The 12,512-nt window shown below is 38.9% G+C and overlaps 1 protein-coding gene across 1 annotated transcript in view; it reads right to left on the bottom strand.

The window, feature by feature from the left end:
• Nucleotides 1-12,512, bottom strand: part of CEP135 (centrosomal protein 135) — a 213,046-nt gene that overhangs the window by 60,326 nt on the left and 140,208 nt on the right. The window contains exons 20-21 of the mRNA XM_053703945.1: nucleotides 11,041-11,226; nucleotides 6,827-7,036 (exon numbers count right to left, since the gene is read on the bottom strand). Of these exons, the coding sequence (XP_053559920.1) occupies nucleotides 6,827-7,036; nucleotides 11,041-11,226 (396 nt within the window). The remainder of the gene's footprint in view (nucleotides 1-6,826; nucleotides 7,037-11,040; nucleotides 11,227-12,512) is intronic.

The raw sequence follows: 12,512 nt of genomic DNA on the forward strand, positions 1-12,512 counted from the left end.
ATTCTCTGAGGCGGGGCCTGACCCGACTCCAAATAAGCCTGATGAATCAAAAGCTTTAACCAAGATGCCAAGAAAATGGCAGAAGCCTTCTGACCTTTCCTAGAACCAAAATAGACAACAAATAGACTAGAAGTCTTCCTGAAGATTTTAGTAGCTTCAACATAATATTTCAAAGCTCTTACAACATCAAAGAATGTAAGGATCTCTCCAAAGAATTCTTAGGATTAGGACACAAAGAAGGAACAACAATTTCTCTATTAATGTTGTTAGAATTCACAACTTTAGGTAGAAATTTAAATGAAGTCCACAAAACTGCCTTATCCTGATGGAAAATCAGAAAAGGAGATTCACAAGAAAGAGCAGATAATTCGGAAACTCTTCTAGCAGAAGAGATGGCCAAAAGGAACAACACCTTCCAAGAAAGTAGTTTAATGTCCAAAGCATGCATAGGCTCAAACGGAGGAACCTGTAAAGCCTTCAAAACCAAATTAAAAGACTCCAAGGAGGAGAGATTGATTTAATGACAGGCTTGATACGAACCAAAGCCTGTACAAAACAGTGAATATCAGGAAACTTAGCAATCTTTCTGTGAAATAAAACAAAGAGCAGAGATTTGTCCCTTCAAGGAACTTGCAGACAAATCTTTATCAAAACCATCCTGAAGAAACTGTAAAATTCTAGGAATTCTAAAAAAATGCCAGAAGAATTTATGAGAAGAACACCATGAAATATAAGTCTTCCAAACTCGATAATAAATCTTCCTAGAAACAGATTTACAAGCCTGTAACATAGTATTAATCACGGAGTCAGAGAAACCTCTATGACTAAGCACTAGGCGTTCAATTTCCATACCTTCAAATTTAATGATTTGAGATCCTGATGGAAAAATGGACCTTGAGACAGAAGGTCTGGTCTTAAAGGAAGTGGCCAAGGTTGGCAACTGGATATCCGAACAAGATCCGCATACCAAAACCTGTGAGGCCATGCTGGAGCTACCAGCAACACAAACGATCGTTCCATGATGATCTTGGAAATCACTCTTGGAAGAAGAACTAGAGGCGGGAAGATATAAGCAGGTTGGTAACACCAAGGAACTGCCAACACATCTACTGTCTCCGCCTGAGGATCCCTGGACCTGGACAGGTACCTGGGAAGTTTCTTGTTTAGATGGGAAGCCATCAGATCTATTTCTGGAAGACCCCACATCTGAACAATCTGAAAAACACATCTGGATGGAGCGACCACTCCCCCGGATGTAATGTCTGACGGCTGAGATAATCCGCTTCCCAATTGTCTACACCTGGGATATGAACCTCAGAAATTAGACAGGAGCTGGATTCCGCCCAAGAAAGTATCCAAGATATTTCTTTCATAGCTAGGGGACTGTGAGTCCCACCCTGATGATTGACATATGCCACAGTTGTGATATTGTCTGTCTGAAAACAAATGAACGGTTCTCTCTTCAACAGAGGCCAAACCTGAAGAGCCCTGAAAATAGCAGAGAGTTCTAAAATATTGATTGGTAACCTCACCTCTTGAGATTTCCAAACCCCTTGTGCTGTCGGAGATCCCCAGACAGCTCCCCAACCTGAAAGACTTGCATCTGTTGTGATCACAGTCCAGGATGGACAAACAAAAGAGGCCCCTTGAAGTATACGATGGTGGTCTAACCACCAAGTCAGAGAGAGAGAGTCGAACATTGGGATTTAAGGATATTAATTGTGATATCTTTGTATAATCCCTGCACCATTGATTCAGCATACAAAGCTGGAAAGGTCTCATATGAAAACGAGCAAAAGGGATTGCGTCCGATGCTGCAGTCATGAGACCTAAAACTTCCATGCACATAGCCACTGAAGGGAATGATTGAGACTGAAGGTTCCGACAAACTGAAACCAATGTTAATCGTCCCTTGTCTGTTAGAGACAGAGTCATGGACACTAAATCTATCTGGAGACCTAAAAAGGTGACCCTTGTCTGAGGAATCAAGGAACTTTTTGGTAAATTGATCCTCCAACCATGTCTTTAAAGAAACAACACTAGTTGATTTGTGTCAGACTCTGCAGAATGTAAAGACTGAGCTAGTACCAAGATATCGTCCAAATAAGGAAACACTGCAATACCCTGTTCTCTGATTACAGAGAGTAGGGCCCCGAGAACCTTTGAAAAGATTACTGGAGCTGTCGCTAGGCCAAATGGAAGAGCGACTAATTGGTAATGCTTGTCTAGAAAAGAGAATCTCAGAAACTGATAGTGGTCTGGATGAATCGGAATATGAAGATATGCATCCTGTAAGTCTATCGTGGACATATAATGATCTTGCTGAACAAAAGGCAGAATAGTCCTTATAGTCACCATTTTGAAAGTTGGCACTCTTACAAAACGATTCAAAATTTTCAGATCCAGAACTGGCCAGAATGAATTTTAATTCTTTGGAACAATGAATAGATTTGAATAAAACCCCAGACTCCTGAAATGGAACTGGCATGATTACCCCTGAAAGCTCTAGGTCTGAAACACACTTCAGAAAAGCCTGAGCCTTTACTGGATTTGCTGGGATGCGTGAGAGAAGAAATCTTCTCACATGAGGTTTTACTCTGAATCCTATTTGGTACCATTGAGAGACAATACTCTGAATCCATTGATTTTGGACAGAATCTGCCCAAATACTTTGGAAGAATCTTAATCTTCCCCGTACCAGCTGAGCTGGAATGAGGGCAACACCTTCATGCAGACTTGGGGGCTGGCTTTGGTTTCTTAAACGGCTTGGATTTATTCCAACTTGAAGAAGGTTTCCAATTGGAACTAGATTCTTTGGGGGAAGGATTTGGTTTCTGTTCCTTATTTTGTCAAAAGGAACGAAAATGGTTAGGTCTTTTATCCTGAGGCAAAAAAAACTCCCTTCCCCCCAGTGAAAGTTGAAAAAAATCGAATCCAAATGAGAACCAAATAAATTATTACCTTGGAAAGAAAGAGATAGTAATCTAGATTTAGATACCATATCATCATTCCAATATTTGAGCCACAAAGCTCTTCTAGCTAAAATAGCTAAAGACATTGATTTAACATCAATTTTGATGACATCAAAAAATGGCATCACAGATAAAATGTTTAGCATGTTGAAGCAAGCGAACAATGCTAGACAAATCAGGATCTGTTTCCTGTTGCGCTAAACTTTCCAACCAAAAAGTTGATGCAGCTGCAACATCAGCCATAGAAATGGCAGGATTGAGAATATAGCCAGAATATAAATAAGCTTTCCTTAGAAAAGATTCAGGTTTCCTATCTAAAGGGTCCTTAAAGGAAGTACTATCTTCCATAGGAATAGTAGTACGTTTGGCAAGAGTAGAAACAGCCCCATCAACTCTGGGGATCTTTTCCCAAAACTCCAAACTAACTGCTGGCAAAGGATACCATTTTTTAAACCTTGAGGCAAGAAGGTGGTGTGGATGTGCTTTTTCACACGTTAATCACACGTAGTTATGATCATTTCTCGTCCGCTCTGCTGGACTTGTTCAGGGATGATGCCAGTGGGGGAGGATGCTCCAATCAATGCAGGTTATGAAATTAGGCAGGAGACCTGTCCGTTCAGGGAAAACACAGCCGGAGGTTAACCCCCTACCTGCCAAAGCTTGCCTCAGATCAGATCAGATCAGTGCCAGGGGCTGTACAAAAGAACATTGTATAAAAATGGAAATACAAGAAATGCATTAAAATACCTTTAGAATAAGAATCTATTTGTATTTGCATCTGTGACATGCTTAATGACTTCACTAGTGCTACTCTCAGCATGTGCAAGATAAATGTGCACGGACTACACAAATTATCCATTTTGGCATCAGGGTCCCAATCAGATTAGAAGTAATCCTGGTAACAGTAATATAAATAACCTTTATTAGAAACACAAGTTTATAATATTTATAATAAAAATGCAAACTACAACGTACGGCTAAAGGTAAAAAAACAAAAAAAACAAAGTTGCTCATGGTATCTTTTCTTTGAGCAAATACCCTAGATGAACTGAATGAAAGGAGCGTGCAGGGACGAGAGGATCCTGTACTAGTGCTGCAGTTCAAGCTTTTGGGAGACGTCAGAGGAGGAGGAGTCAGGTGGCCATTTCAAAACAGCCAGATGAGATCTAGTAAGTGTATTTTCTGCCAAAGTTTATTTAGATGAAAATTGGGCTAGAGTTTGATGTAAAGATTGTTAATTAACTAATCTAAACAAGTAGCAGTAATTTTTGGGTTGACTGTCCTTTTAAATTAAAAACAAACAAAAAACATACTAGATAATGAAATGTCTATGCATGCTAAATCTCTTACAGATTGGTCCAGCATTTTATGCTGTAGGTACTTGCTTCCCTATCTCTTTATATTAAAAAGTTATTTTTTTTCAACACAAAATGTTCAACAAATTTATTTTTAATGCATAGTTAGTCGCAGAGAGAGCAGCCCACAAAACTGATGAATTTATAAAATATAATTTTTTTTTTTAAATTGTTCATCCAATCCAAAGTGTCTGAAAAAAACAAACTTTATGCTTACCTGATAAATTAATTTATTTCCGGATATGGTGAGTCCACGGTGTCCTCAATTACTGTTGAGAATATCACTCCTGGCCAGCAGGAGGTGGTAAAGAGCACCACAGCAAAGCTGTTATGTATCCCTCCCCTTCCCACAATCCCCAGTCATTCAACCAAAGGAAAATGGAGAAAAGGAGAAACACAAGGTGTAGAGGTGCCTGAAGTTTAGTAAAAAAACAACAACCTGTCTTTAAAAACCAGGGTGGGGCAGTGAACTCACCATATCCGGAAAGAATTTTTTTTATTAGGTAAGCATACATTTTGTTTTCTTTCCTAAGATATGGCGAGTCCACAGCGTCCTCAATTACTGTTGGGAACCAATACCCAAGTTAAAGGACACTGAGGACTAGGGAGGGCCAAGACAGGAAGATCTAAACAGAAGGCAAAAAACTTATAAAATTTGGAAAAAGTATGCAATGAAAACCAAGTAGCAGCCTTGCAAATCTGCTCAACAGAAGCTTCATTCTTGAAAGCCCAAGAAGAAGAAACAGCCCTGGTAGAATGAGCTGTGATTCTCTCAGGAGGCTGCTGTCCAGCAGTCTCATAAGCCAAACTAATAATACTTCTCAACCAGAGGTAAAGCAGTAGCCACAAACAATGCAGAAGACTGACGAAAATACTTGGTCGTCTGCAAATAAAATTTAAGAGCACGCACAACGTTCAGGTTGTGTAACAGACGTTCCTTATGAGAAGGATTAGGACACAGAGAAGGAACAACAATCTCTTGATTAATATTTCTATCGGACACAACCTTCGGAAGAAAACCAAACCTTGTACAAATATGAAATATAAGATGAGGCGAATCGCACTGCAAAGCTGAAAGTTCAGAAAACTCTCCGAGCAGAAGAGATAGCGGTAAGAAACAAAACCTTCCAAGATAACTTAATATCATCTATGGAATGCATTGGCTCAAACGGAGCCTGTTGCAAAACTTTAAGAACAAGATTAAGGCTCCACGGAGGAGCAACAGATTTAAACACAGGCCTTATTCTGACCAAGGATTGCACATCTGGCACATCCGCCAAATGCTTGTGCAGCAAAATAGATAGAGCCGAAATCTGGCCCTTCAAAGTACTGACAGATAAACCTTTCTCCAGACGTTCCTGGAGAAAAGATAAAATTCTTGGAATCCTGACCCCACTCCAAGAGTATCGCTTGGATTCACACCAATGAAGATATTTACGCCATATCTTATGATAAATCTTTCTGGTAATGGGCTTACGAGCCTGAATCATGGTCTCAATGAACGAATCAGAAAATCCACGCTTAGATAAAATTAAGCGTTCAATCTCCAAGCAGTCAGTTTCAGAGAAACGAGATTTGGGTGAAGAAAAGGACCCTGAAGTAGAAAGTCCATCCTCAGAGGAGTCTCCACGGTGGTAGAGATGACATTTCCACCAGATCTGCATACCAGATCCTGCGAGGCCACGCAGGAGCTATTCGAATCACCGATGCCATCTCCTGCTTGATACGAGTAATGACTCGCAGAAGGAGAGCAAACGGAGGAAATAGATATGCCAACCTGAAGTTCCAAGAAACTGCCAGAGCATCTATCTGGACAACCTGAGGATCCCTTGACCTCGAACCGTAATTTGGAAGCTTGCCGTTCTGACGAGACGCCATCAGATCCAATTCCGGTACCTCCCATTTGATGGTTTACCTGTAAAACACCTCCGGATGGAGTTCCCACTCCCCGGGATGAAAAGTCTGTCTGCTCAGAAAATCTGCTTCCCAGTTGTCCACTCACGGAATGTGGATGGCAGATAGACAGCAATGGTGAGCTTCCGCCCACTGAATAATCCGAGCCATCTCCTCCATGGCTAAGGAACTGAGTCCCCCCCCCTGGTGGTTGATGTAAGCCACTGAGGTTATGTTGCTCCTCCATGCACTAACGGCAAAGAGAATGACTGGGGATTGTGGGAAGGGGAGGGATACTTAACAGCTTTGCTGTGGTGCTCTTTGCCTCCTCCTTCTGGCCAGGAGTGATATTCCCAACAGTAATTGAGGACGCCGTGGACTCACCATATCTTAGAAAAGAAATTACGTTTAACACTGAACAATCCAGTAAACTTATACTATATCAGAACTACCATGCAGCTGTAAACATTATTCTAACCTCAGTATTTAAATGGATTTGTTTGGAAAACCTTCTGCCTTTTTTTTTTAAATTAAATTACCAAGACTGAAAATAGGCTTAAGAGAAAATAAAACAAAAATCATACAGACAATGTACACAACACCTACCCTTTCCTGTTCCATGTTACGGGCTGTGAGTTGTCTTGAGAAGTGCTCTTTGCTGGAGTCCAATTTTACGCAGAGTTCTCTAACAGAAGACAAGTCAGATAAGACTGAAGCATTTTCATTTTGTGCCTGTCTCAGCTGGTCTTCTAGCTTGGACATAGCTTTGGCCATGGATGAGATCTGGGATTCATATGCTAAATGGGCGTTCATATGCTGCAATATAATAAAATAAAATCAAGAAAGATAGCGCTCATATCATTTGCAGAAATATCTTAAAAAAGGATATTATTTTTTCTAAATGTAATACAATTTGTACTTTTTGCTCAGTATGTTAAGTCAGGATCAGACTGATATGCTACATGAAAATTCTTCCCTGTGAAAGGCACATGTTGAGCAAAAAGAGGCTGCTTCTTGGGTGGTAACCAGCCATAGAACAAGCTATTATGCTGTTGTTCGTTCCCAGGCTGAGTGCTTCTCTTTTTTTATTTATGCAAATTAGGACTCTTAGGGAAGTCTCCCTAAGAGTAATGCGGGAGTCCAGACGTGGACTCGTTGCTCAGTATGCCTAGAGGGATATGGCTGCACCTCACTGACGAGGCCCACAATAGGCTGAAATGTAAGTCTGGGGTTTTGCCGTTTTGTCTTGTTCAGAGAGGGATTGCCTGGTAATTTGATGCTGGACTGTACTGTTAAGTCAGGATCAGACTGATATGCTACAGGAAAGTTCTTCTCTGTGAAAGGCACATGTTGAGCAAAAATAGGCTGCTTCTTGGGTGGTAACTAGCCATAGAACAAGATATTATGCTATAGGTCGTTCCCAGATTGAGCGCAAAACTTGTAAAAATAAACATTTATTTAATCGCATATACACTTATATTACTAATGGATTGTGATCCTATAATAGTTGACAGATGTCATATGAAATAATAATGGTGAAGGGGGATGTAGCATGACCAGATATATTCTACATGGAGTTATAATCATTGACAGAATGTGGTATGTTGCACACATATCTTGTACTGCCCCTGGCTTTGGTGCTGAAGGAGAACTAGAATTTGGCCTTTGACTGTTATATTGAAAGGGACATGAAATCCTAGTTTTTTTACCATGATTCAGATAGAGCACACTTTTAAAAAAAACGTTCCAACTTACTTATATTATAAATTTTGTTTTATTCTCTTGGTATCTTTTCTTGAAGGAGCATCAATGCACTACTGGGAGCTAACTGAACACGTTGGTAAGCCAATTATAAGAGGCATATATGTGCAGTCACCAATCAATAGCTAGTTCCCAGCATCTAAGCCTACCTAAGTATGCTTTTTAAAAAAGGATACCAAGCGAAGTAAGCAAATTAGATAAAAGAAGTCAATTGGAAATTTGTTTAAAATTGTATGCTCTATCTGAATCATTAAATCATTTTTGGGGGGTTTCATGTCCCTTTAATAAACTGTTTACCTCAATGATTACCTTGTATCTAAGCCTCTGCAGACTGCCCCCTTATCACAGTGCTTTTTACAAACTTGTATTTTAGCTAATTAGTGCTGGTTCATGCATAACTCCACAGGAGTGAGCAGAATGTTAACTGTATGGCACAAATGAACTAGCATTGTAATAAAATGCACTGCGATAAGAGGCATCCTGCAGGACTTTGTAAAAAGGCAGAGATTTAGAAGTAATAAAGTATATTAATATAACAACGTTGGTTGTGCAAAGCTGGGGAATGGGTAGTAAAGGCGTTATCTTTTTAATTAAACCAAAAAAAATAAATAAAGTAGACTGTCCCTTTAATAGCACCTTTAAACAAAGTCACATACATTTTGAAAGTCTTTCTATGAAATAAATACAATTTCATTACAATAAAGAGTAACAATTTACCTGTAATGCTACTGAACATAAAAGATATAAAATTGTACTGGCTTATGCAGTAAACAGATTCTGCCATCTATAATAAAACCATGCCAGCTTTTCATACAAAGCAGATCAATGTGCGTATATTTTTATACTCTGTTGTGTTATTCAACTAGTTGCATACAAATTTATTTTACTTATTTACTAACCATTTTTTTTTACTAACTGTTTGCTAACAGTTTCCTTTGACAACATATTTTCTGATCCTATGCCTCTCTCAGTTGGAGTGCTCCCTATACATCCTCCCTTGGAAAACTTATAGCCTCCTTTGGATTCCAGTACCACTTATATGCTGATGATACCCAAATCTATCTTTTCTCTCCTGATATCTCTCCCTCTTTACTCAACCAGATTTCCAACTGCGCCTCTGCAATTTCCTCTTGGAGATCTTCACGCTACCTCCAACTCAATCTGTCCAAAACTGAGCTGCTTCTTATTCCCCCCTCTTGAAAACATCCAACACCTGACAGTTCTCTGACGGTTGGAGACTCTATTCTCAACACCTTACACCAGGTCCACTATCTTGGGGTCACACTTGACTCAGAACTCACATACAACCCACATATACAAGCGCTTACCAAATCCGGCCGTTCACACCTCTGCAACATTTCCAGAATTCGTCCCTTCCTTACTCAAGAAACTACAAAAATAATAATTAAGTCCCTCATTTTGTCACGCATTGATTATTGCAATCTACTTCTAAATGGCCTTCCAAAACAGCCTCTCCTCCCTCTAATCTATTATGAATGCTTCTGCTAGACTCATCCACCTAAGTCACCGATTTACATCAGCTGCTCCGCTCTGCCAGTCTCTATACTGGCTCCCCATACAGTCCAGAATATAATTTAAAGAATTAACCCTAACTTACAAAGCACTCAACAGTCTAACTCCCAACTATATTTCCTCTCTCATTGTAAAATATTCCCCATCCCGTCCTCTTGATCAAACTCTAACCTACGTCTATCCACTATTCTTATCTCTACGTCCCACTCCCGTCTCCAAGACCTCACACGTGCTGCTCCTGTCCTCTAGAACTCTCTACCCCGCTCCATAAGACTGTCTCCAACTTTGTATAACTTCAGACGCTCCTTGAAAACCCACCTATTCAAAGAGGCATACCATATATCCTCCATCTCTCATCCTAACCAAACTAATACATGAACTGCCTGACTCACTGCTGCAACTACAACCGATGTGACAAGCTACCCCAACCTTATGTCTCTGCACCCTAAACCTGTAGGCTGTGAGCTCTCCAGAGCAGGGCCCTCTTCCTCCTGTATTAGATTTGTTTAGTTGGTTATGTTTTGTATTTAGCACAAATCCTTGTCATTGTATATCCCTATCATCGTACCCAGCGTTACGGAATTTGGCGGCGCTATACAAATAAATTCTAATAATAATAACTTATCTAAAGTAAGCATTTAATTTGAGAGTGGATATTTAATTGCATGATATACCAGGCACACACAGAACATTTAGTCACCACAGATATTGCTTAGTCCAAACTAACACATCAGCAGAAACATAAAACTATTTCCATCATTCCTCTCTTAAAGGGATCTCATTTGCATTTAATACTGCAAGTTCTACATACTAAATAAATGTGTTTAAAACATCTAATATTGTGACTTTGTACAACATACAGGGTTTTGCAGACCAAAAATAAAACTAGTGGGAACCCTGGTGAGTACATTTCTTATCTGAGTGGATTGAGACCAGTAAGAACTAGTTGTAAATGAGTTGGCGCACTGCTCTAAGCAATTATTGTAGTATGTAGTAGATATGTGAATTCAGAGGTTTTGTGAACCTCCAAATGCAGAAGGTTGGTGCGGTGGCCTTTCATGCTGCTTGGCTATTTTTGTGGCCAAATTTATCCTTGTGCAACAGCAACACGCTAAAGTCTTGATTGCACATCTCTAGTATGTAGCCAGGTCAAACAAACTGCAGCGTCTGCATATAGACGATTTGTGCTTGAGCTTTTATGGGAGGAAGCAAGTAGGTATTTTACAGGGAAGCAGGCAAAATAAATGACTATATACTGCAATATAGCATTTGTTTTAGTTATACAGTTTATGGGAGATTCAACTGAGTTCAATGTCTTTTTTCAAGAAAAATATGGTTACTACTATATACAGAAAATTCTTTAATGCTCCTTAAAATAAATCAAGCTATTTTAGGATAACTATGTCCCAATAATCTGATTAGTGTTTGCAAGAACAGTAAAAGCCTGAATTGAATAACACAACACTAGCGTGATTTAGGTTTAGAAGCATATCGCAGGTAGACCAAAGCAATATCAAGGGCTGTACCTCTTGGATTTCATTTTCCAAGTGATCCAATCTTTCTCGAAGATGTCTTCTATCCGTATCCACAGAAAGAAGCTCTAATTTTATGGAGCTGCTCTCACCCTCTGCATTTTGGGCTTTTATCTCCCATTCCTCAGCTTGGCTATGGACCATCCTGAATTGATCCAGAAGATCACGATTCTCTTGTTCCTAAAGAAGATGGACGGTGATTACAACAGAAATATTAGGTTAAAACCAATAGGATAGATACCAAATAGAAAATAAATGAGATTCTCAGAGTAACAAAATCAAGCAAATTGGTCACAATAAAATATTATTGATTTTCCTTTTCAAAATAAAAATAAAGTGGATTAATAGGCATAATATAAATATTTAATATATACATATATATAAGTCAAATAGGGCACAAATATAAAATAGACAGCTACGCTTTCGAAGAATATATCCGATTTCATTATTTGACACAAAGCATCAAAAGGAGTCTAGGTTATCTCAAACGTCTGCAAACCTTCAACTAGAATCTATGTACTCTTCAGCTTCTATTATTTAGTATTATTTATATGGCAAAAGAATCATATACAAAGTATTTCCAATGCTTTAGATCAGTTATACATTTTTTTTTAGAGGTGTAACATTTTCTGGTTTTCTTCACCGTGTCAAAAAATGTAATTTGTATTTCTTTGAAACTCATTAAAAAGAACACACAAAAAAAATGCAAATGAGAGATTCTGTATCTTTCTTCTTAAACACCTTAGTCAAAATGTTTTTTAAACATTCATAGTGAGGTCATTCTAATCACCCATGCATTCACTTTCAGAATGGCTAATAATATAGAAACTCTTTTCTTTACCTATTCTAATATTCAGTCGAAGGGGCATGAATCTTATTAGATACAAATGTGGCACTGGTTTGTGACCAGATATCAATATGCTGAAATAAACTGTTTTTAAATGTTGTAGCCCAGTGAACACTTTACTTCCCAGTGCCTTCTTATTAATGGTTGTTAAGTCTACATTGTCTAGCGGAGATGACCACTCTTTAAAGTGAATGAAAAGTTTAATGAGAAAGTGCCCAGAGTTTAAAAATACTTTTAAAAACAGGGGCACTTTCATTCATTAAACGTTACATTTAAGCATCTTTTATTAAAATACTTACCTTTTTCTTTATGAAAGCAGAAAGGCGATCCTCAGCCCGCAGCTCCTGCTGTAATTAGCATATTGATGACGAATCCGCCTTCCTCCAATCGTTGTGTGGCCTCACGAGCTGGACGCCTTGGGGTGCACGCAATGTGCTAAGTACAGTAGGAGCTGCGGGCGGAAGATCGCCGGTCTGTTTTCATAAATAAAAGGTATTAAAAAAAAAAAAAAAAAAGACCCTTACAAGTAAAATTTAATGAATGAAAGTGCCCCTGTTTTAAGAGTATTTTTTTTAAAAAGCGTTCACTTTCTCATTAAAAACTTAACATTCACTTTAAG

This window comes from Bombina bombina, chromosome 2, assembly GCF_027579735.1.
Source record: "Bombina bombina isolate aBomBom1 chromosome 2, aBomBom1.pri, whole genome shotgun sequence".
Classification (NCBI taxonomy): domain Eukaryota; kingdom Metazoa; phylum Chordata; class Amphibia; order Anura; family Bombinatoridae; genus Bombina; species Bombina bombina.